The sequence below is a fragment of the Lynx canadensis genome, chromosome A2, assembly GCF_007474595.2.
Source record: "Lynx canadensis isolate LIC74 chromosome A2, mLynCan4.pri.v2, whole genome shotgun sequence".
In the NCBI taxonomy this organism is placed as follows: domain Eukaryota; kingdom Metazoa; phylum Chordata; class Mammalia; order Carnivora; family Felidae; genus Lynx; species Lynx canadensis.
This window is the reverse complement of record NC_044304.2, coordinates 51,129,464-51,153,203: the sequence shown is the minus strand read 5'-3', so window position 1 is coordinate 51,153,203 and position 23,740 is coordinate 51,129,464. Positions and strand designations below refer to the sequence as shown.

The 23,740-nt window shown below is 47.6% G+C and overlaps 2 protein-coding genes across 6 annotated transcripts in view; one reads left to right on the top strand and one right to left on the bottom strand.

The window, feature by feature from the left end:
* OGG1 (8-oxoguanine DNA glycosylase) overlaps nt 1-23,740 on the bottom strand; it is a 44,150-nt gene that overhangs the window by 16,221 nt on the left and 4,189 nt on the right. The window contains exons 5-8 of one of the 3 annotated variants that reach the window (XR_003967033.1): nt 22,992-23,142; nt 13,381-13,568; nt 12,841-12,931; nt 2,478-2,571 (exon numbers count right to left, since the gene is read on the bottom strand). Coding sequence is in view for 2 of the 3 variants with exons in the window: in XM_030307360.1 (XP_030163220.1) it covers nt 22,456-22,542; nt 22,802-22,851; nt 22,992-23,142 (288 nt within the window). In the remaining variant the exon portion in view is untranslated. Of the gene's footprint in view, nt 1-2,477; nt 2,572-12,840; nt 12,932-13,380; nt 13,569-22,392; nt 22,543-22,797; nt 22,852-22,991; nt 23,143-23,740 lie in introns of those variants that run through there. The other 2 variants (XM_030307360.1, XM_030307362.1) reach the window with 2 other exon arrangements.
* CAMK1 (calcium/calmodulin dependent protein kinase I) lies at nt 11,023-22,285 on the top strand. 3 transcript variants are annotated; one of them, XM_030307356.1, is made up of 12 exons: nt 11,023-11,125; nt 13,187-13,301; nt 15,062-15,193; nt 16,927-17,001; nt 17,087-17,225; nt 18,055-18,181; nt 18,276-18,351; nt 19,020-19,132; nt 19,682-19,760; nt 19,857-19,944; nt 21,784-21,901; nt 22,005-22,285. In XM_030307356.1, the coding sequence occupies exons 2-12, from the start codon at nt 13,219-13,221 to the stop codon at nt 22,085-22,087; spliced, it is 1,113 nt and encodes a 370-aa protein (XP_030163216.1). In that variant the 5' UTR covers nt 11,023-11,125; nt 13,187-13,218; the 3' UTR covers nt 22,088-22,285. The 3 variants fall into 3 exon arrangements, with proteins under 3 accessions (XP_030163216.1, XP_030163214.1, XP_030163215.1); XM_030307354.1 differs by having other exon boundaries at nt 21,784-22,285; XM_030307355.1 differs by lacking the exon at nt 11,023-11,125 and adding an exon at nt 12,458-12,539 and having other exon boundaries at nt 21,784-22,285.

Here is a 23,740-nt window from a genome sequence, read left to right as displayed (position 1 = left end):
TTTCACTGGCCCACCCAAAAGCAAGAAGCCTTTCCCAAATACCCTTATGTCTCGCTGGCCCAAACAAACTCTCACATGCCTATTCCTGAACCAGTCACTGTGGCAAGGGATGACTCTGATGGGTTTTAACTAGTGAGAGTGGAGTCTGCTTCCCCACCAAGCCCAAGGCAATGGGGAAAGACGGGGGAACTCAATAAAGATCTGAGTAGGAATGGGGAAATGGATGCTGGATAGGCCACCAATAATGTCTCTTCTACAGCCCGGAAAGGAAACAAGGTATAGGCGATAGAGATGAATAAATGTGCTCTCATCCCTGTCTCAAGTTGGTCCCAGATTAGTCAGGGAGTCAGAAAATATTTGTAAATTTACTGTGGGAAGGTTGAGGTCTACACAGGACAAGGGAGGGGACAGTTCCCTGAGGAAGTGACCTGTGAACTGAGCCATAAAGAAGGATGGCAAGGACAGGCAACATTCTTGTATGCTCAGCACTACTGTTAGACCTGCCGCTTCCCCATTCCATATGGCTCTTGTGGAACTGTCAAACTAGGATGGATACATGACCCCAACTTGGCCAGTCACAGCACCCTATTCTTTATCCATGATAATTGGTCTAAAGAACGGACATCTGACTTGAACTGGGCCAATCAGAGGCCTTCCATAAGCTTGTTCTGATGCTGAGAGAAGAGGATTTCTCTTCTTTTGGATCAAAAGCCTTAGAATGTAAGTTTAGACCACCTGGTGACCCACTTTCTTGCCATGGGGAAGAACCTGCCTGAGAATAAAGCCAACTCAGAAGAGCAGAGCCAGGAGATGGAGAAGGAGATAAAGTTTTAATGATGTAGCTGGAGCCCTAGATCTCCCATTGGACCTTCCAATTACATCAGTCCACAAATGCTTCTTTAGGCTTAAGCTAGGTCGCTTTGGTGTTTCATCACTTGTCAACTAAAAAAGGGCCTGACTAATCAAAGTGGACTTTGGCAAGAAGGAAGGCTGGAGTGGAGTTCTGAGAGAGGACAGCATGAGGACCTGCCTCCCACTAGGTGCAGAGCCTAGCTGCTGTTTTTCAGTGACTCATTGTTTGCAGATTGCTTAGAACCTTCTCAGAAAAGACACCTAACACTTAATTTCATTAATGAATTTGATTAGTGAATTAGCGATAAAATTAAGTACTCAGTAAATGTTAGCTCTGTACCAGGCACTGTTCTAAACTTGTTAAGTTACAAATCTCAGCTACCCTACACGGTGGGTACTAATAACATCCCGTTCACAGATGAGGAAAACAAGCCTAGGTGATCAGCAATTAATAAATCATCATTGAGGCAAGATTCAAACTCAAGTCCATTTGACTTGCAGACACAGACTCTTCATTATAGAACTCACTGGGGCCCCACTCCCTTATGGCCGATATGAATGATACTCCTAGGTCTGGGCACTGCAGAACCTGTGCAGCTTGCAGATCCCCTGCTTAACCATTCACTTCCATGTTCATTAAGCCAGACCTCCCCAGAGAAGCATCACTGGTAAACAGTTCCAGGAGCAGAGACCATTTTATGGAGGAGGTAGGATGACAGATCCCCAAATTGGGTAAAATTGTGAGAGAGGAAGGCAGGTATTATAAATAGGACGAAGAACCCCAGAATTCTGACTGGGCCTGGTTCATTAGGGAAAAGACTTTGAAGGATCAGTTGTGAGAACACTATTCTCTGTCGCACACCTACTATCTGCCTAGTACTGCACTGGGCCCTCTACTGGTGTGTTTTGATGCTCACCACACACCTACAAGGTGAATAGAACTATTTCCACCCTGCAGAGGAGGACAATGAAGCTCAAAGAGGTGCAATGCCTTCTGAAACTATACAGCTGTGGTGCAGGAAATGCTCAGCACCATCGCTGAGTTGACAACCACAGTGGGCCAGGGAGTCCCTTCTAATGGCCACATCCGTGTCTGCTGGAGCCAAAGGAGACTTCCTTTATGGGGGTTGGAGGAAGCTGGGTTCCCCATGGTGGGGGGAGAGAGTAGTTCTAGCACCTCAAACCTACTATTTTAATTTGAAACAACCCTGACACCTTATCACTTGTCTGGTGAAAAAGCCTTTTGTATCTTGGCCCTGAAAGGCATCTACCATCATTGTTTCTCCACAGTCCCAAATGTCTTATAACTGACTTTTGGAAACACTGGCGTGCATGAGAATAGGGAGGATTGAATGGAGGTTAAGCCCTGATGTCAGGAAATGACCCAGTGTGAGTCCCCAGCCCCTGCCAGCTCCTGAACACTCTGGGGGATTGGCTTGATGGATATTGGGTCCCAGTTAAATCTTGCTAAGAAGTAAGTGACGGCTGTAACTTTGTACTAATGTGGTCAGGGAGTAATTTCCCTTTCTGCTCCAGAGCTCAGGACTTAATGGAGACAACCAAACACAAATGGACCATAACTCACCTGTTCATGTATTAACTCATCATTTCTTCTTTTCACTCACCTCCTTTGTTCATTCACTCCATCTACTTGCCTCCCTTTCCTCATTCATACTCCTGTTTCCTCACTCAGTGACCTTGTTGCCATGGCTGAGAGCTCTGTGAAGAACAATAATAGAAGAATGTACAAAGTCTGCAGGGACCTAGGGCACAGAATGACTTAACAACAGTTTAGAGGGTCAGGAAAGGATTCAGAGAGGATGTGGAAAGGAAGTTGCCAGGCAGAAGACATTGCAGACAAAAGGAACAGCAAGGCACAAAGGTGTGAACAGCTGGCCCACTTAGAGAGAGGTGAGAACTGCACTGTGACTGGAGCCTTGGGTGTGTGGAGGGGGAAGGGAAGGATAAGAAATGAAGCTGGAAAGTAGGTTGAGAACAGGCTGGCTGTGAATAGCAGGTTAAGGGGCATGGGATTTAGTCTCAAGTTCAGTGGTTCTCAAAGTGTGGTCCTGGGGGCACCTAGCTGGGTCAGTCGGTAAAGCATGCGACTCTTGCTCTAGGGGTTGTGAGTTCGAGCCCCACATTGGGAGTACAGATTACTTATAAATGAAATCTTTAAAAAAACAAAAGTGTGGTCCTTGAGCCAGCAGCATCAGCATCACCTGGGAACTTACTAAAGATGCAAATTCTCAGGTCCTAGACCCACTGAATCAGAAGCTCTGCCGGGGGCTTCAGACATCTCTGTTTTAACATACTCTCCAGGTGATTCCTGATGCATGTTAAAGTTTGAGAATGACTTTTCTAGGTACTAGGGATTCAGGGTTGGTGTGTGAGCAGGGGAGTGCCATAATAGCACTCTGAATTGGAAAGCACTTTGAGAGCAGCATGGAAGCCCGACTGATTAGAGGGGGTGAGAGTGAAATTAGGGCAGGCTGGAGTGTAATCATGTGCAAAAAATACATCCGAGATGGTGGATGCCACAGAAGCTGGTAGATATCCTTCAAAATCTATTCTATAGTTAATAGGATTCCTGATTTTTAGTGGGACATAGCACCTCAAGGACTAAATATCCCAGCTTCTCTTGAAGTTAGATATGATCATGTGATTTAAATTTTGGCCAATAGGATGTGAATGGAAGAGACGTGTGTAACTATGAGGTCATGAGTCCCAAGGCATGTGCCCCCCATGTTCCCATTTGTCCCTGGCTGGGATGAGACTTGGTGGCAAGCCATCTTGAAACATGTAGTCAGGGGTGCCTGGGTGGCTCAGTCGGTTAAGCGTCTGACTTTGGCTCAGGTCATGATCTCGTGATTCGTGAGTTTGAGCCCCTCATCAGGCTCTGTGCTGACAGCCTGGAGCCTGTTTCAGATTCTGTCTCCGTCTCTCTCTGCCCCTCCCCTGCTCATGCTCTGTCTCTCTCTGTCTCAAAAATAAATGAAAACATTAAAAAAAAAATTAAAAAAAAAAGAAACATGTGGTCAAAGACAACACCATGGGAACTCTGGAGCAGCAAGATAAGAAGAAGCCAGGATCCCTCCTACCTTGAGTCATACCAGCCTGGTATGACTACTTATGGCCAGATTGCTATACACTTCCATTTTATTTAAGTCACAACTATTCTCCGTGTCTATTAGAGAAATCAAACTTATATTTTAGCTGCTACAGTGGGCCAAGTATGCTTTTCAAAGTATACCTTGGGGCACCTGGGTGGATCAGTCGGTTAAACATCTATCTCTTGATTTCAGCTCTCAGGGTCATGAGATCAAGTCCTGTGTCTAGCCCTGGGTTGAGTTCCTCGCTGGGTGTGGAGCCTGCTTAAGATTCTTTTGTTTCCTCTCCCTCTGCCCTTCCCCCTCCTTGCACAAGTGGTGCGCCCTGTGCACGCGCGCGCGCACCCACACCCACACACACACACACACACACACTCTCTCTCTCTCTCTCTGGAAAAAAAAAAAAAAAACTATACCTGACTCCTTCCCTTTTTTTCTCCCTTTCTTTTTAAAGTTTGTGTATTTTGAGAGAGACAGAGACAGAGCGGGCATGTGCATGAATGGGGGAGGGGCAGAGAGATGGAGAGAGAGAACCCCAAGCAGGCCCCTCACTGTCAGTGAAGAGCCTGACATAGGTCTCGAACCCATGAACCATGAGATCATGACCTGAGCAGAAACCAAGAGTCAACGCTTAACCTGCTGAGCCACCCAGGCACCCCTCCTTGCTTTCTTTTTTCCCTTCCTTCCTTCCTTCCTTCCTTCCTTCCTTCTTCTCAAAAGAATTTGAGAAAACTTATGATTGAGGATGTGTACAATGAGTTTCATGAAATACAAATATAAAATTAAGCCCATCAGTTTTAATGGAACTGCTGTCATTAAGCATCAGATTTAGCTCTAAGCTTCCTGGCAGCCAAGACAAAAACGGCGATAAGATGAATCAGTCTCTTCCTTTGATATCAGAGGAAAGGGCATCTTCCAATTTTCCTGACAGAAAAATCCAATAATTTCTCATGCTGAGGAAACTTCTCCACTGGAGTCATATACTGATAATATTCTCTATAAATTTGACAACAATGGAGATTGAGTGTCACATGGTGATTTCTTATCACAACCTTTGATGAAAGCTCAGGCCATATTGTTACAAGACAGCTCTGGGAGGATACTTTTGCAAGATATGTGACTTCTCGTATTTGCTCTTCTCAATGATTCTACATCAGAGCAGGTAAGACCATTACCCTGTTTTACAGATAAGAAAACTAGGAAAGAGAAAGGGGAAGAGCCAGATCAGATAGCTGGTGGGGAACCAGTTTTGTAAGCCAGTTTTGTAGACTCTAGGGCCCTATTCTAAGTGTCCCTCTCTGGACCTGCCAACACCACCGCACACAAAACTATACATTGAGGGGTGCCTGGGTAGCTCAGTTGGTTAAGCATCCAACTTTGGCTTAGGTCATGATCTTTTGGTTTGTGAGTTTGAACCCCAAATCAGGATCTGCACTGGTGGTGCAGAGCCTGTTTGGGATTCTCGTTCTCTCTCCCTCTCTCTCTCTGTCCCTCCGCCCAACTCTCTCTCAAGATAAATAAGTAAACTTAAAAAATTATAGGTTGATTATCAAAGAAAAGCACAAGAATCATTGCCCCAGAATATGCCTGTGTTAACCAAGACAAAGCAGTCAGATCTGGTAAACATTAGAGGGACCTCTGAGTCTGCTGAGATGGGCTGCTCCTGACTGCATGAGAAAATAGGGATGGGCACCATGAGGGCAGAAAGGAAATCCCAAATTTGGAGCCTGAATGGAACATGTGGGGCTTCAAGGATGGAAGGAAAAATAATATTAAAAGCAGCTGTCCCAGGGCAGTTGATAGCTATAAAAGGAGAAAAAAAAAAAACAAACTCTCTTTCTGTCTCATTTCTTACACCTATTATGCACCAGGTACATACTGGGGATCCAAGTGACAATGAGGGAACTAGCCTAGTGGCTGAAAGTCACTTTCTGTCTCATTCTCAAAATAACCCTACAAAGTAGGTATGCTTATCAGTATGATTATGCCATGTTATAGATGCAGAAACTGAGGCTCAGAGCCATGAAATGATTTGTCCAAGATCCCACAGCTGGTAAGGGTTACAGAGTTTGAACCCTGGTCTGTCTGACCCCAAACTTTTATTAATGTGCCATCACTGTTTCAATAGTAGGAGAGAAAAATGTTGATGGATGTGACATTTAAATCTTCTCTATTTCTTTGTTATTTTTTATCTTTTCTTAAAATTTTTATTTATTTATTTTTGAAAGAGAGGGCGTGCATGTGGGGGAGGGACAGAGAGAGAGGGAGAAAGAGAATCCCAAACAGGCTCTGCACTGACAGTGCAGACCCCTACATGGGACTCGATCCCACAAACCATGAGATCATGACCTGAGCCAAAATCAAGAGTCAGACACTTAATTGACGGAGCCACCTAGGCACCTGTTTGTTATTTTTTAAATAAAATTTTAAAATTTGACCACCAAGTTGGTACATACCAACCGTCTCCTGGCATACTTTTTTTACAAAGTGACTTTTTAATTGTAAGGTTAATATTACTCAGGGCACCTGGGTGTCTCAGTCGGTTGAGTGTCTGACTTTTGATTTCGGGTCATTATCTCACAGTTTATGAGTTTGAGCCCCCACACTGGCAGCATGGAGCCTGCTTGAGATTCTCTCTCTCTCTCTCTCTCTCTCTCTCTCTCTCTCACTCTCTCTCTCTCTGCCCCTCCCCCCCTCAAAATAAATAAACTTAAAAAAAATAAAGTTAATATTACTCAACAAAGTTTGGAGAATATAGACATGTAGAGAGAAGTAAAAGAAACAAAACAAAATCAGATGATTTTTTGACCATTGTTAACATTTATGGTGTTCCTCTCCACTCTGCTATGAATAACATACATTTTGCATTTTACACTGAAGTTCCCAAACTGTATACCTGTTTAACATTACAAGCATTTTCATCCTTTTATTTTATTTTTTTAAGTAGGCTCCATGCCCAACGTAGGGGTTGAACTCACAACCGTAAGATCAAGAGGTGCATTCTCTGCTGACCAAGCCAGCCAGGTGCCTCTGTCCTTTTATTAAGTAGGTTGCATTACCATCGATTTAAGAACTGTGAAATATTACATCCCATAGGCATACCTTATGTTTTTTAACTGTTCCGTTCTTGGTGATTTCTTCTAAATTTTGCTGTTGGAAAATATTTCTTCAAGTATCTTGGAGCATATAGCTTTGTCCTAATTTAGGACTATTTCCCTGAAATTAATTCCCAGAAGAGAAATGCCTGGGTCAAAAGGCCTGGACGTTACTGAAGCCTTTGATGCATATTGCCAAACGGCTTTCCGAAAGATTTTAGCAAGTCATTTTCCCACCAGAAATACAGAAGTATCCATTGCTCACACTGACAATATTTCAGTGTCACTAGTTTTTTAAACTTCAGAATTGAAAGGCTATTAATGGCCTTTTAGTTTGCACTGCTTTGATTACTTGTGAGGTAGAAAATGTCCCATGTTTATTGCGTTTTATCTGTCTCCACTGACCAGTTATTGGGTCTGTTTGTTATCAATGTTCAGTGTTCTTCACATAATAGAAAATATTAACCCATTGTCTATAAAACATTTCCTCAGTCTGAAGTTTGCCTTTTAATGCTGGGTATGATTTTGGAGTAGGGTAAGGTTTTGTTTGTTTGTTTCCAGCAATAGAAGTTAAAGAATGTTTTTTGGGGGGCGCCTGTGTAACTCGGTTGGTTAAGCCTCTGGCTCTTGATTTCGGCTCAGATTATGATCTCACAGTTTGTGGACAGAGCCCCGCATTTGGTTCTGTGCTGATGCACGGAGACTGCTTAGGATTCTCTCTCTTCCCTTTCCCCGCTCACATGCTTGTGTTCACTCTCTCTCTCAAAATAAGTAAATAAACATTAAAAAAAAAGAAAACTCTCTTTAAAAAAAAAGAATGTTTTTCTGTTTTGCACATAACCTTGTCCATCTTTTCCATAGGAATTCTTCCATTCTCTCTAATCTTAGAAAACCTTTCAGCCCTCCAATGGCTTATTTTCTGTGTGCGAGAACTGATGGACGTGTCTGAGCTGTTTGGTCATCTTTTTTTAATAACAAAGGAGAGAAGAGGATTTTTTCCTTTTTTCCTTCATCTATTTGACTGTCCTTGACTTTTTGTTTTAGTACCATGAGATATGCTCATTGGGGGTTGGGACTGTAGGAGGAAATGTGTATGTAAATACATGCATCCCAAAAAGTCTGGAGGAATAGGTACCAAAAAATACTAATACTAGTTATTTCTGATTGATGGGAGCAGGGCTGGGATAGATGTGTTATTCATGCCTGCCCAGCATCTTTATTTCCTTTTGGCAAGACACGCCTCTTCACCCCTTGACTCTGGTGTGGCTGCCCATGACAGTACATTTACCCAATACAGTGCTTCATTTCCCTTGCAATAGTTTGTCTGGGGCCAAGGGGTAGGCATGTTACTCTAGCAGAATTCATCAGAGTCCTTCCCTGAGACTGATATATGAAAACTGGGTCGAGCTTTCCTGCTGGGTTGCATTGGAAAGCTGAGACTACCTCACACCACATTTCCTGCCAGGCAGAGCTCACTCTGCAGAGGAAGGGAAGCCAACGTGCAGAGAAATTGAGACAAGGAGAGATAAAGAAAGCAAATGCTGGGGCGCCTGGGTGGCTCAGCCAGTTAAGCGTCCGACTTCGGCTCAGGTCATGATCACACGGTCTGTGAGTTTGAGCCCCGAGTCGGGCTCTATGCTGACAGCTCAGAGCCTGGAGCCCGGTTTCAGATTCTGTGTCTCCCTCTCTCTCTGACCCTCCCCCATTCATGCTCTGTCTCTCTCTGTCTCAAAAATAAATAAACGTTAAAAAAGATAATAATAATAAAAAAAAGAAAGCAAATGCTATGAGCCCTGTGTCTCCAGTTCCAGTCTCCAAGACCCTGATCCATGTTGTTTTTCCTTCAATCTTGCAGTCAGCTATTGTGAGCCACAGGTCCCTCTTTGGTGAAGCTGGCTTAGGTTAAGATTCTGCTACTTAGCAAGTGAAAGAATCTGATCAGTGACAAGGATGGTCTTTGTGTGTTTTTAGTATCTTATGTAATTATTTGCTTAGTAGAAATATTTTTTTAAAAAGACAGAGAATGTATTTGTTAAAAAAGGAAAGCGTAAGTGCCCTCAAACATGCTCAAAAGCAGGCAACGTGTAAAACAGAGCATAAAAGGTGTACAAGTCCTCGAAAGGACAGAGGCCACCTTATCACCTCAGAAATTGTTGTCAATGAGATAAACAGGAATTTGTAGTGAAATAATTCTAGATCAATGGGTGTATTGGTGGTCTAGGGGAGAGTAGGGCCTCAGCCCTGGGTAGGAGATATGTTTTCCCATGAACTAGGAAGTCTGAGATACTGAGATTCAGGACAGGGAAACTGACCTGTGTCCCCTGCCCCTGGACAATCAGGTCCCTTCTCTGAGCCTCAGTTTACACTAAGTCTAGCTCTCATATCTGAACCCCTATGGTATTCCAAGCATTTCACATTTATTATCTCATAGAATTCTCAGTTGGTCACATATTCCCATATTCCAAATGGAAAAATTGAGGCTCAGAGAGGTGAAATGTGACTCAGATAAGTCAGTCCCTTTTTTTCTTTAATGTTTATTTATTTTGAGAGAGAGAGAGAGAGAGAGAGAGAGAGGCAGAGGGGCATAGAGAGAGAGGGAGAGAAAGAATCCCAACTGATTGGGGATTGATTGATCCCATGAACCTTGAGATCATGATCTGAGCAGAAATCAAGAGTCAGACACTTAATGGACTGAGACACCCAGGCACCCCCAGATAAATCAGTCTTTAAAGCCTTTCTAGGAACCTCAGCCATCATCCTCTCTCATCTGTAAAATGGGCAAAAATGGGCATAATACATCAACCACCCCTGATCTAGTCCCAGGGAAAAGAGAAGTAAAAGCCAGCTGAAATTGAGTTGGGGTCAGAATCGTCCTCTCCCCAAGTCCTGCTGGAAAATGCACAAGTTTGGGGCGGTGGGAGGTGATGGAGGAAGAGTGGGGGTCGAAGCATGTGCCTCCTCTGACTGGCCCCAGTCCAGCCCCACCCACACTTCCTTTGAGTTGCTGCCTCGCTCACCCTGCACCAAATTTCTTCCCAAGGAAAGCCTTGCGCAAGAGGACCTTGGTCAGGTCCCTTGGCCCCCTGCCGAAGTCCCAGGAGCAGTTTGTGCTCCACCCCCCGCTCCAAACCTGGCGCCTAGCCATCAACCCCAGGAACCCAGCCAGTCACGTGGCGCTTTGGTCTCTGGCTTGCTTCCTCAGGGATCCTGATTTAACTCCCTCTCCTCCCTTCCCCCTCCCAGTCCCAAGCCCTCAGGGCACCACACCTATTTTGAGGGGCAGGTGCAGGGGACTGGAACTTCAGATCAGCCTCCCAAAGGAAGGGACTTCGGTTCTGTTTTTCTGCCTGTCAGCTGGGGACCCCACCCTACAACTGTCTCTATTCTCTTCACTGTTTACTCTTGCTTTCCCCTTTCTCTATGCCCTCCATCACCACTCCCCCCCCCCTCACCCCCCAACCCGCGTCAGTCTCCTGAGCCCTTTTGAGGGCCTGATTCCCTTCTGGGCACTGGGGGAAAGGGGACGGTGAGAAGAAAGGGGAGACAGAACCCAAGATTCCCAAGGGAGCTTCCAGGACTAGTCTGAAACTCCACAAGGCGACAGGGTGGAACTGGCCAGACTCTGGCATCACACAGACCTGGATTCAAATTTAATTTTGCCTCTGACCAACTGTTGATTTTGAACCCTTCATCTCTCTGGACCTCAGTTGTCCCCTCTGTGAAATGGGGGCCCTACGGAGAGGAAGGGAGGGAAAAGTCCAGAAGAGGAGCTGACCTGAACTAGGGGCTTCCCCTCCAACCGCCGCGCCCCTTCCCCAGCCCGGGAGCGCAGCTGTGCCTCCCAGTCCCTCGTCCCTCCGCCGCAGGCTCCTCCTCCACTGACATCAGAGCCGCAGGCGGGCGGAGGGAGCCAGCAGAGCCCGAGCCGAGCCTCAGCGAGGGAGCGAGCGAGCGAGCGAGCGGGCGGGTGGGCCAGGCGCGGAGCGGCGGCAGACAGCAGCCGGCAGCCAGAGCTCAGCGGCAGCCACTTCGGGCCTTCCAGCCAGCCCCGCGGCGGGGCAGCCGCAGGTACAGCCCGAGGGCCAACCCGCCTGTGCTCCTGGGATCCGAGGAGGGGCGGCTGGACCCACCAGCCGCTGGATCCTCTCCCCCAGGGATGGGATAGCTGCCTAAGGGGGCTAGACTCTGGATGGGCAGGGCAGGGCAGGGCAGGGCCTTTCTCTCCTACCTCTGCCCCCAGGCCCCGCAGGTGCCAGGCGGCCGGTGGGGAACTGAGTGGGTAATGTCGGAAGGTGGGAAGGGTGTGCGTGTGGGTGCGCCTGCGTTCAGATGGGTCTGAATGTGGAAGGACTGGGCATTGGAGCTATAAATATGTGGGGCCGCGTTGGGGTGTGCTAATGTCTTAGCACAGGCGTGTGCATCAGATACGGAGCTACAGTGTAAGGGTATCCTTATGGGTGGGGATATCTGGGAATCTGTTTTTGTTGCAGATGTGTGTCCAGGTGTTGTGCATGCTAGCCTCTGGCTCAAGGGTGGTAAGAGTGGAGGCTATATGTGTATTGAGGATGTTTGAAGTTAGGTATGTAAGGAGTTGGGGTTCAGTTTGGAACATAGGAGCTTTTAGGGTGTATAGAAACAGGATGAAGGGTATGAGTGTATCTGGGATGTCTGGTACATAGGTGAGGAATATGTGTGTGAGAGAGAGAGAGAGAGAGAGAGAGAGAGAGAGAGAGAGAGAGATGTGGTCTGAGTGTGTGCAGATGTGTGTTTTTGGGGTGTAAGAGGGATCTGTGGGAGGGATGTTGGGATGTGAGGATGTCAGGGGGAGTGTATCTTTGGACATGTGTGCTGATGCCTGGGTACACATGTATGATCAGGTGTTGGGGTATCTGGGGATGGATACCCAGTACTGAATCTGGGGCAGGTATTGTGGGTGGAGCTTGGTGTGGTGTGTCCAGGTGCAGAGATATGTGTGGAACTAGAAGGGTTGTATTTGCCAGGCCTCCAAGTGGGCTTTAAAACTGTGTTTCTAGAGCCTACCATCATATCTCCTTTCCTAGAAGTTTCTGCCCCTGGGATGGGTGGCTAGGACCCCCTGGAAACAAGGTCCTATCCAAGGAGTGGGGTCTCACACCAGGGACTCTAGTCAGGACACCTTCCTTTCATTCTCCCACAGGGGAAACAGGAAGTGCCCTCCTTGAGGTCACAGAGCATACTGGGTCTGAATGGGCTCCAGTCTGGCTGCATATTGGAAGGACAAGCTGAGAGTGGCCCTGTCAAAGTCCTTGGCACTCAGCAAGCTTAACTGGGCCCCAGCCAGTCATCATTTGGGCAACTTTGGACCCAGTCCATATCTGTCTCCAACCTCAGTCTCCCTATTCTCCATCTGATAAATGGGGAGAGAACTCCCTGCTGACAGAGGTCTCTGAAGAAAGGTACAGGCTGGAGCAGGGTCAGAAGAAGCCAGGAGGGGACAGACTGGGTAGGACCATTTCTCAGGCTTCTGGGACCCAAACAGGGAGCCAGAAGGGAGAGGGGGTATAATAGGTGGCCTGGGGAGCTCCAGCTGTGGCTGCTGTTGCCGTGGTAACAGTGCAGAAGGAGCTATTTAAAAACGTGGCTGAGATATTGCTGGAAGCCCAGGCTGCCGGAAACCTGATTTCCGAGAGACTGGGTGGAAGAAGAAAGAGGAAGGAGAGGAGACACCCCAGCAATTCCCAGGGTGGGGCTGGGACATTCCTGGTTCTGGAGACAGGGGGAACCCTCCAGGGCTGTGCACTTACTTGTACAAGCTGCTCTGGGGTCTTCTCTGCTGTTCTCCTGGAGGTCAGCGTCCTCCTGAGTGTTTTGATTTGGAGAGGGAGAAACCTGGAGCTGAATAAATGAACAAATGACTTTGTTGAAAAAAGAATTCTGCTGCCACCTTGAAGGATTTTCCTTTAGGCATGAGGATTTGTTGGGTGAACAAAAGACTAGTGAGTGAGTGAGTTTGCTGAATAACTTTGTCAAATGAATGAATCAAGGAATGAATACATGCAGGCTGAATGACTGAATGGGGCCTCAATTCCCTAAGTCCCAACATAGAAGGCTGGGCCCTACTGAGTCTTTTCCCTTCATTTCCCTTCTCAGGAGCCCTGGCTGTGGCCAGGGGGCAGTGGGCCATGCCGGGGGCAGTGGACGGCCCCAGCTGGAAGCAGGTGGAGGACATTAGGGACATTTACGACTTCCGTGATGTTCTGGGAACGTGAGTCTCAGGGCAGGCAAGCGGGGGTGGAGGGGGAGGCTGTCTGTGAGCCGGGGTGTGGGGTTGGGAAGGTCCTTACTCTTGGGCCTGGCTGGCTAGGGCGACTGCATCCAGGGTGGTACTTCCTCTGGTCAGTTTATCACTGCTTCCTGTTTGCTATAGTCCAGGCCCTGCAGCGGCCTTGCCGTGGCCCAGTCTGGCTCATCTTTTCACTTCTGGCTGACAGTGGGTGGAACAGAGGCTGCTCTTGGCTGCAGCTCTGGGTTCCTGTGAAGAGAACAAAGTAGGGGAGAATGAAGGAGCCAGTCTTTCCAATGTTTGGCCAAGAGCTGGGGATTTTGGCCTAGGTTTAGGAAACGAAGCTGGGCATGGCTCTGTTCTCAGTGGTGGGAATCCAGAAATAACTCAAACCTGATCTTTTCCCCTCAAGTTGATCCTAAACATGTGATGGAAGTACACCCAGGGAAAATGACAACAGGGTATATGATGTGTTCCTGTTAAAGTCAGGAATGAGGACTTTGTAGAGCTCAGAGTGGTAGCTACTGCCTAGAGCTAGGGACTGAAGGATGTGTAGAAGTGCACTTATCAGAGAGGGAGAAGGGCATTCCAGCCAGAAGGAAGAGCGTAAGCAAAGGCTGAGAAGCATGTTATGTGTGGAAAGAGGTGAAGAATGATAGAGTTGTAATCAGAGGCTAGCGGAAGAGTGGAAGATGCTTCTCTCTGTGAAGAGAGAACAGGTCATGTTAGACCTTGAAAGCCAAGCTATGGGGGCTGGACTTTATCTCATGGACCATAGGAAGACATTTAAGATATTTTGATGGGTTTGCAATTCAGGATAGTCACTCTGGCCAAAGCATGGAGGGTAAATTGGAAAGGGACATGACTAGAAACCAGCATTGAGGCTATCACAGTCACTAGTTATTCTGATGATTGAGATTTTGCCATGAGAGATGCTTTTCTTTGACTTAGACTTCTTATCCCAGGCAACACAAATAGTCCTAGAAAGAAGATGCTAGGAAATCTTCCTTCATCAGTGAACTTTAGTACATGAGTTTGTTCTTTTCTAACTAACTTGTAAAATATTGCTTCTCAACAATCAGTGAGCATACAGATCATCTGAGGATCTTGTTAAAAATACAGATTCTGATTTAGTAAGTCTGAGGTTAAGGCCTGAGATTCTGCACTTCTAAAAAGTCCCCAGGTGATGCTGATGGTTCTTCAAATTTATAAAAGGTGTTAAGTAAACCATGACTGAAATTGTAGCAGAAAAAGAAATGAATCAATTTTGCATGGATCAAAATGCCCAGGGCATAAACTTCAGGCATGGCTGGATCCAGGGGTTCACATGATGTTATCAGGAAATTATCTTTGTCACCAGGAAATTTCTTAGCTCTGATTTCATTTGTGTTGCCTTCATTCTCAAGCAGGCCCTCCTCAAGTGGTGGCAAAGATAACCACCAAAAGCTCCAGGGTTGCATCTTATCAGCTTGGAAGGAAAAAGAGCACCTTATTCTCAAAGTGCCAGTAACCCGGCTTGCATCACGTGACCCAATTACTGTAGCCAAGGATAGACTATTCTGATTGGCCAGCCGTGGGTCACGTGACCACCTCAGGGCCCAGGGGTTGGAAGAGTGATGTAGGGAGGCTCATCTCATCTTCATGGTCCACAGGTGGTCATGATACCCATAGGGGTATGAAGGAAGGGCCGAAGGGAAGCTAAGGTTCCAGTTCCTCACCTCATGAATCCCCTTTCTTTGCAGGGGGGCCTTCTCAGAGGTAATCCTGGCAGAAGATAAAAGAACTCACAAGCTGGTGGCCATCAAATGCATCGCCAAGAAGGCTCTGGAGGGCAAGGAGGGCAGCATGGAGAACGAGATCGCTGTCCTGCACAAGTGCGTGGACCACACTGTCTCTGTGTGGGTTGACCCTGCCTTGACTCCTCCTATTCTCTTCCTACCTCTGCTTTGGGCAAATCATTTAACCTGTGAGCCTCAAATTGCTCATTTATAAAATGGGGTAATAATCTCCACTTGGTAGGATTGTGGAGCACTTTAGAGGTCCCTTTATTTCAGGTGTCTGCTGCAACAGCTAATGCCACTGCTTGTTTATAGTGGCTTAACTTGTTCATTCAGATCTAAAAGTCAATCCTTGAATGTAGCGTGGACCATCGCATCTCCAATGGTGTTACTGAAGACCTACCTCAATTCCTCATACGTATTAAATCCACTCAGGAAGTTCAAAAATACCTGTCTCACAGCCCCCTGACTAAATCAATAACCAACTGTCTATGATTTGCTTATACTTGTGTGTAACCTGCTGCCCTCACTAGAAAGCTTATGGAGAACCTTCACTTCTATCCTCTCACCTGAGTTTTCCAACCACCCTGGTCAGGGATTAACTGGTCATTTCCACTATTGGGTGTGGGAGGGGGCCTGAGGTCCAGAGAGGGTAAGGGATTTGCCCAAGGTCACAGAGCAACTTTGTGGCAGAGCCATGGCCCCTGTCAAGCTCAGTCACCATCATCGGTTCATTTATTGAGCATTCACTGTGTGCCAGACATTGTGCCAAGATTCTTACCTGCATTTTCTCACGTGATCCTCACTCCAACTCTTTGAGGGAAGTACTGTCACTGGCTTCATATTATAGATAAGGAAACAGGCTTAATATTCAATGAATAAGTGAGCACTTACTCTACACCCGGTGTGGGAGGAACAATGGTAACATAAAGCCCCTCGTCTCCTGGAGCTGGCATTCTGGTGGGGGAGGCTGATAAACTTATAAACACAGACACTTTTTATTTTATTTTTTAATTAATTAATTAATTATTATTATTATTATTATTATTATTATTTTTTAAGGTAGGCTCCATGCCCAGTGTGGAGCCCAATGTGGGGCTTGAACTCAAAACCCTGAGACCAAGGCCTGAGCTGAGATCAAGAGTCAGATGCTTGGGGTGCCTAGGTGGCTCAGTCAGTTAAGCTTCTGACTTTTTTTTAAACGTTTATTTATTTTTGAGAGACAGAGTATGAGCAGGAGAGGGGCAGAGAGAGAGGGAGATACAGAACCTGAAGCAGACTCCAGGCTCTGAGCTGAAGTTGGACGCTTGACCAACTGAGCCACTCCAAGCTTCTGACTCTTGATCTCAGCTCAGGTCATGATCTCATGGTTCACGAGTGTGAGTCTGTGCTGTCAGCACAGAGCCTGCGTGGAATTCTTTCTCTCCTCTCTTTCCACCCCCTCCCCCGCACGTGCACACTCTCTCTCTCTCTCAAAATAAATAAAAACAAAGAATCACTTGCTTAACTGGCTGAACCACCCAGGCACCCAGAAACATGTTAAAATCATATATTGATCAGTGTTGTGAGGTAAAAAGATTCGTCCCCAAATAGCACATAGTGGAGGCAGGTTATACCGAGGTGTGTCTGATGCCAGAGCCCAGTGTTTATCTCTCTGTGCTCTCCTACCTTCCATTACATCATAATAAATCATGGTGAATCAGCTTTTCCTTTTGGGACCCAGAACCCTGGTTTGTCCTGCCTAGGTCTACAGTGGTGGTTCTTCAAGGTGAGTGTAGGAAAGTGGCTGAGCTATCCTCAGCTCTGAACCACCTCATTTCTCCTTTCAGGATCAAGCACCCCAACATTGTAGCCCTGGATGACATCTATGAGAGTGGGGGCCACCTCTACCTCATCATGCAGCTGTGAGTGGCCTCACCCCTTGCTCACATCTCTCCCCGCCGCCCCTCCCTAGCTTCTCTGGCCAGACTGCCCTGTCCTCGGCTGCAGGGTGTCCGGTGGAGAACTGTTTGACCGCATTGTGGAGAAAGGCTTCTACACAGAGCGGGATGCCAGCCGCCTCATCTTCCAGGTGCTGGACGCCGTCAAGTACCTGCACAACCTGGGCATCGTACACCGAGATCTCAAGGTGGGGTGCAAGGGTGTGTGGTGAGCTGGGGTGCCGAGTGCAGCCTCCACATACCCCTCACTGTGTGATCTGGGGCAACTCTTACCCTATCCCTGAGCCTCGGCTTCCCATCTGCAAAATGCACCCTGTAAACCCTAAACTGCCTCCTCCCATTCCGGTTTGGACGCTCAAATGGACACCCAGGTGAATGGTGCTGCTATTTTATCCAAATAGTGCCTTGGTCTTTTTTTGATAATAAAAGTCCCACTTTGCTCTTTGTAGAAAACTTGGATGGGACAGCAAACACAAAGAAGGAAGCCAGAAGCCCCTATGAAACCCTACACCTCAGAGACTATGATGGGGTTCACATTTTGTAGTACATCTCCTCCAGTCTAGAAGAGCGCTGGGGTGAGACAGATCTGGACTTGAATTCTGTCCCTGCTACTCCCTAACTGTAGGTTCTCAGGCAAGTCCCTTTGCCTCTCAAGGCATCAGTTTTCTGACCTGTAAAGTGGGATTAGGCAGACTGGCCTGATAGGGATGTGGTAAGGATGAAATCAAGCACTAGCACAAGATCTGGCACAAAGTAGGTGCTTGAAAATTCTTTAGGGCCTCACAATACAAATCTGGCTTATGGAAAACTCCCACTCACATTCCCAAGTCCCTTGTCTTTTCTGGCCCTTGTCTTTTACTTTTAACTTCCTTGAGTTTCTTGTGCCTCCAACCAAGATGGCAGCTGTGAAGCCATAGTGGCTTTTGGGGTGATGTCTTTGAGGTGGTGCTTGGAGAAGCAGAAGGTTCTGCCAGCCTCTGGCCATCTCTACCTCTTCCTTCCCCTCCACCTTCCAAGCCAGAGAATCTGCTGTACTACAGCCTGGATGAAGACTCCAAGATCATGATTTCTGACTTTGGCCTCTCCAAGATGGAGGACCCTGGCAGTGTGCTCTCCACAGCTTGCGGGACCCCAGGATATGTGGGTATGGAGCACCCTGGGCGGGGGCCATGGATAGGGGAGAAATCAGAAGCTGCAGGGCAGAGATCTGTCACCACCATGTCTCCTTCCTTCCATAGCTCCTGAGGTCCTGGCCCAGAAGCCCTACAGCAAGGCAGTGGATTGCTGGTCCATTGGGGTCATTGCCTACATTCTGTGAGTAGGGTCTTGGCCATTGGGGCATGTGGCTCTAGCATTCTCCTCTCCCCTACTTTGCCCTCTCTCTCCTCTCTATTTCTTCCTGCCATCCAAGTGTATACCTACCTATTAATGACTAATATTATTTCATTCAACACATACTATGTTTCTGGCACTGTGCTAAGTACTGGGGATTTAAGAGAAGAAAACAAAGTGCCTGCCCTGAGAGAGCAAAAATTCTAGTACAGTACACAGACAATAAACAAGTAAATCTATAAAATGCCAGGTAGTAAAATACTATGAAGAAAAATCAAGCAGGGTTAGGGAGATGGGGATGGATGCCATTTTAGGTAAGGAGGTCAGGAAAAAAGGCATTTCTTAGGCTATCTCCTGGATGAAGTGAGGGAGACAGACATTTGAGGTGTGGGGGAAGACATTCGAGGTGTGGGGGCAGAGGGAACAGCAAATGCAAGGCCCTGAGGAAGGAAAGACGGTAGCAAATTAAGAAACAGGCCAGTGTAGCTGGACAGGAGTGAACAAGGCACAGAGGGGCAGATTTCCCCTTTGTAAAAGGGGGAACTGCTTCCTGTGGGTGTTGCCTGGCTCTTGAGACTACCTCAAAGCTCCATATTGGAGCCAATGGGTACACTGAAAGTGGAAATGAGGAGGAGTTTCTCCCTGCCCAGGCTCTGCGGTTATCCCCCCTTCTATGACGAGAATGATGCCAAACTCTTTGAACAGATTTTGAAGGCCGAGTACGAATTTGACTCTCCTTACTGGGACGACATCTCTGACTCTGGTATTTGATGCTTTGCCATCTTCCCCTGGGCCCTACCTCTGGTCAGACTCCCCAGCCCCAAACTAAGAGCTGTCTTTGAGACCAGACACCAAGCACCCCAGGTGCTTCCCTCTGCCTGGCCCCAGGCTGAGAAACTTGTAGGCATTCGTTCAGTCTTCAAAACTAGTATTTTTGAAAATACCACACCCAATGACTTCGTTATGCCTGAAATACCACCATAGAAGTTTTCATATGTTCTTTTGTACCTCTTACTAGGAGGCAAAACTGTGAAGCCATTGTTGGTCACTTACACATCAGTGTGAATATACTGAGCAGAATCTTTTTTAAGAACAAGTTTTTTTTAAGGGAAAAAGGAGAGAACTGGAAGGCTGGGGTGGGTGGGGGGAGCTTAGAGACTAAGAGTACAGGTGGGGTCGGGCGGTACATACACAGATCTGGCCTCTTGTCTTGCTTGGATGCCAGGCCAGACCCAAGGGGGTGGGTTTTGTGTTGGGGGTATCCACAGGTACCATCATGCTATTTCTCTTTGCTGTTTTCTTGGGGATTCAGCCAAAGACTTCATCCGGCACTTGATGGAGAAGGATCCAGAAAAGAGGTTCACCTGTGAGCAGGCCATGCAGCACCCATGGTGAGAGCTCCAATAAGCTGCAGGCTGGGGTGGGGTCTGGGGCCCCCAAACCTGTCTTTGCCTTCATAGACAACCCTCCACACACCCCTATCCTAGGATTGCAGGAGATACGGCTCTAGATAAGAATATTCACCAGTCGGTGAGCGAACAGATCAAGAAGAACTTTGCCAAGAGCAAGTGGAAGGTGAGCCCATGTCCCTAGTCCTGGGTCCCAGCCTCCCCAGACATCCTCCCCACCTCTCTCCAGGCCTCAGCTCACACAGCATCTAGCACCATGTCACAGTAACTGCTCAGGGACACTTACAAGAACTTCATTCATTCATTCAGCACTCCCTGACACTCTATCCCAGTGAGTCCCTGACTGCCAAGAACAGTATAATTCTTTTTTACTGTTTGTTTGTTTATTTATTTATTTATTTATTTAGAGAGAGAGAGAGAGAGAGAGAGAGAGAGAGACTGCGAGTGGGAGAAGGACAGAGAGAGGGAGGAGAGAGAATCCCAAGCAGCCTCCATGCTCAGTGTGGAGACTGATTCGGGGCAAGATCCCATGAGCCATGAGATCTTGACCTGAGCCGAAATCAAGAACTGGATGCTTAACCAACTGCACCACCCTGGAACACTATAATTCTTAAAGAGACATCTACTCCAACCTATGGGGTCCTGGAAGGGACATATGATGGCCTGATAGACCTGTCAGACCTGACAGCTGAGTAGGAATTAGCCAGGTCCAACAGAACAATGTCTGAGGCAGAGAGGACCAGTATGCAGAAGTCCAGGGGCAAGAGAGTGAGTATGTCCATTCAGGGAAGTGCAAGTAGTAAGTCTGGATGGAATGGAGGGGCTGTGGGGCAACAGCCCAGACTGGAGATGGAAGTAGAGGCCTTGAGTGCCACAGTGGAGAACTAACTTGGTCCTGAGGACACTGAGGAGACCCAGGATTTTTAGCAGTAACCTGCCCTCTGGAAAGGGCTCTCAGCATGCAGAGAGAGGTATGGAGTCAAGGCTGGGAGACCCCTTAGAAGGCTGTGGCAGAGATGTGGGCAGGAGACAGTGAGGGCTTGGACCAGAGAACAGGGGATGGCTCAGGAGTCCTTTAGGAGGTAGAATTGACAAGAAGTGATGGTAGAAGAGATGTTGGCAGAGAGAGGAGATGTCAAAGGCTGGCCCAAGATTTTGGTTGGGGAAAAGGTGAATGGTGGTACTGTTAACTGAGATGGGGATCCCAGGGGCACACAACTGTCTTGGGGTGGATGACTATGGTTTTGGACATGGTGAATATGAAGGATGTGTGGGACACCTTCGTAGATATGTTAAATAGAGAATGATACACATACTGGGGTAAGTTATTTAACCTGTCTGTGCCTCAGTTTTCTCCTCTGGCAATGGTGACGCTAATAGTATCCACCTCAAAGACCTTTGTGAAGATTAAATGAATTGCCAAATAAAGTGCTTAGAACAGTGCCTGACACATACTGCTATTTTAAGTGCTTGCTATGATGTGAATATGAATTTATACATAAAGGGTTGTATATACTTGTTCATGTATACACATCACACACACACACACACACACACACACACACATGCATGTATCTGTGTAAATATATAATGTGGCTGAATGTAATTTAATAAAGCCTTGTAGGGGCGCCTGGGTGGCTCAGTCGGTTAAGCGTCCGACTTCGGCTCAGGTCACGATCTCGCGGTCCGTGAGTTCGAGCCCCGCGTCGGGCTCTGGGCTGATGGCTCGGAGCCTGGAGCCCGCTTCCGATTCTGTGTCTCCCTCTCTCTCTGCCCCTCCCCCGTTCATGCTCTGTCTCTCTCTGTCTCAAAAATAAATAAAAAACATTAAAAAAAAAAATTAAAAAAAAAAAAGATAAAGCCTTGTAGAGGTTTCAGGGAGTTTTAGGGGATCAACCAATAACACCTGAATGAAAATGACAAAACCACCCCATGAATCTCACTGCCAGACCCTGTCCCATGATCTCCAGCTCTCAAAAGTCCCTTCTTCCCCTTCTCCCCACAGCAAGCCTTCAATGCCACGGCTGTGGTGCGGCATATGAGAAAGCTACAGCTGGGCACCAGCCAGGAGGGGCAGGGACCAACGGCGAGCCATGGGGAGCTGCTGACACCAGCAGCTGGGGGTGAGGACCAGTGCTCTGTGGAAGGGCATGGGTGGGAAGAGACATACAGGCTGGAGTGGAGGGTCTGCTCCTACGACCAATCTTGTTCTCTCTCCCCATGTAGGGCCAGCGTCTGGCTGCTGCTGTCGAGATGGCTGTGTGGAGCCGGGCTCAGAAATGTCCCCTACTCTGCCCCCCCAGCTCTAGGGCCCCAGATCCAGGGTCCAGATCCTTTGTGTGGGAGGGGTTGGGGCAGCCTGCTCCCCTTCCCTCCCTGAATTGGAGTTACCCAGCCTCACTGCCTTCCCACCCCTTTCCCTATCACTCCTCCACTGCATTTTCCATACAAATGTTTCTATTTTATTGTTCTTTCTTGTAATAAAGGGAAGAGATAAAAACATAGTAGCTCTGTCTCACCAGATAACCTCCACCCCACAGTGTTGTGCAAACTACTTAATGTGAGGGTACCTGGCCCCTGAGGTAGCTGCAAGAAGCCCTCTTCCCAACATGAGACTGGATGGGGAAGAGAGGTGGGGAAAGGTATTTGGGGTATCCCTTTGTCCAGTGCCCCCCACCTAGCCTTCAAGGCCTGTAGATCTCCTGCGCTTTGCTGGTGGCTCCTGAGCTCGGTGGAGTTGGCGCAGGTCAGCACTGAACAGCACCTGGGGACAGTGGGGAAGGACACTGCATGGGGTCAGGGTACACGGGGTCAGGACTGATGGGGCCAGTGGCAGTGTGGAGAGGTATACAGGCAGCAGGGCCAGGGCAAGGAACATCCACTAGAGTCAGGACTGGGGTGGGTAAAGAGTCCAGTAGGGTCACCTGAAATGGTGGTGGTGGAAGGGTCTACTGGGTCAGGACGGGGGGAGGAGTCTTATGGGGTCTGGGCTGGAGGAGGAGAGGGAGCCTCAGAACACTTACTGCTTGGGCCCAGCCAGCATAAGGTCCCCACAGGCTCCGGAAAAAGTTTCCTATGCCAGAAGTGAAAAGGTGAAATTAATTGGCCTTCCTACTTATTCCCTATCCACAGGAGTGGGATTTTACAGAGAGGTATGAAAAGTTTCTACCACCTCAGCCCGCTGCTAGCCCCAGCATCCCACTCTCTCCTTACCCAGTTCCTTGTTAGCCTGGGGGCTTGGACCCTTGGCCTGGGACATGGTGGGGTGCCAGCTGTAGTCACGCTGGGCAATCTGCCACATGTGGATATCCACGGGCACGGCCTGGGGCTTGTCTAGGGCCATCAAGCAGATGCAGTCAGCTACCTTTAAGAGACAAAGAGTGAGCCACAGAGGAGGAAAGGCAAGATCCAACCAGCATCCTATTTCTAGTCCCAAAGTTGGCTGCTTCCTCCTCCACTCTGAGGTTACTAGTATTTTATATTTTCAATCAATACACACTCTCTTTTAATAATTTTAAAAATAGATATGATGAGGGGTGCCTGGATGGCTCAGTTGGTTGAGAGTCCTACTTGTCTCAGGTCATGATCTCACGGCTCATGAGTCTGAAACCCATATTGGGCTCTGTGCTGACAGTTCGGAACCTGGAGCCTGCTTCGGATTCTGTGTCTCCCTCTCTCTCTCTGCCCCTTCCCAGCTGATGCTCTGTCTGTCTGTCTGTCTCTCTCTCTCAAAAATAAGTAAACATTAAAAATTTTTTTTTAAAATAGGTATGATGCGAGTGCCACTGTGTAAACATCTATGTAGGCCAGGTCCTCATCATAACCTGGGAAGAAGGCAGTTACTACATCTATTCTGCAGACAAAAAAGTGAGATTCCGAAAGATGAAGTGACTTGGCCAAGGTTACATGGCTAGGAAGAGGCATAACCAAGATTTAATGTTAGGTTGAGGTTCTTTAAAAAA

Excerpts from the sequence above, each read along its gene's own strand:
- CAMK1 (XM_030307354.1), top strand. The coding sequence starts at position 13,219 with ATGCCGGGGGCAGTGGACGGCCCCAGCTGGAAGCAGGTGGAGGACATT. Across the intron at positions 19,761-19,856 it reads CAGGCCATGCAGCACCCATG|GATTGCAGGAGATACGGCTC; the intron begins GTGAGAGCTCCA and ends CCCCTATCCTAG. Across the intron at positions 19,945-21,783 it reads TTGCCAAGAGCAAGTGGAAG|CAAGCCTTCAATGCCACGGC; the intron begins GTGAGCCCATGT and ends TTCTCCCCACAG.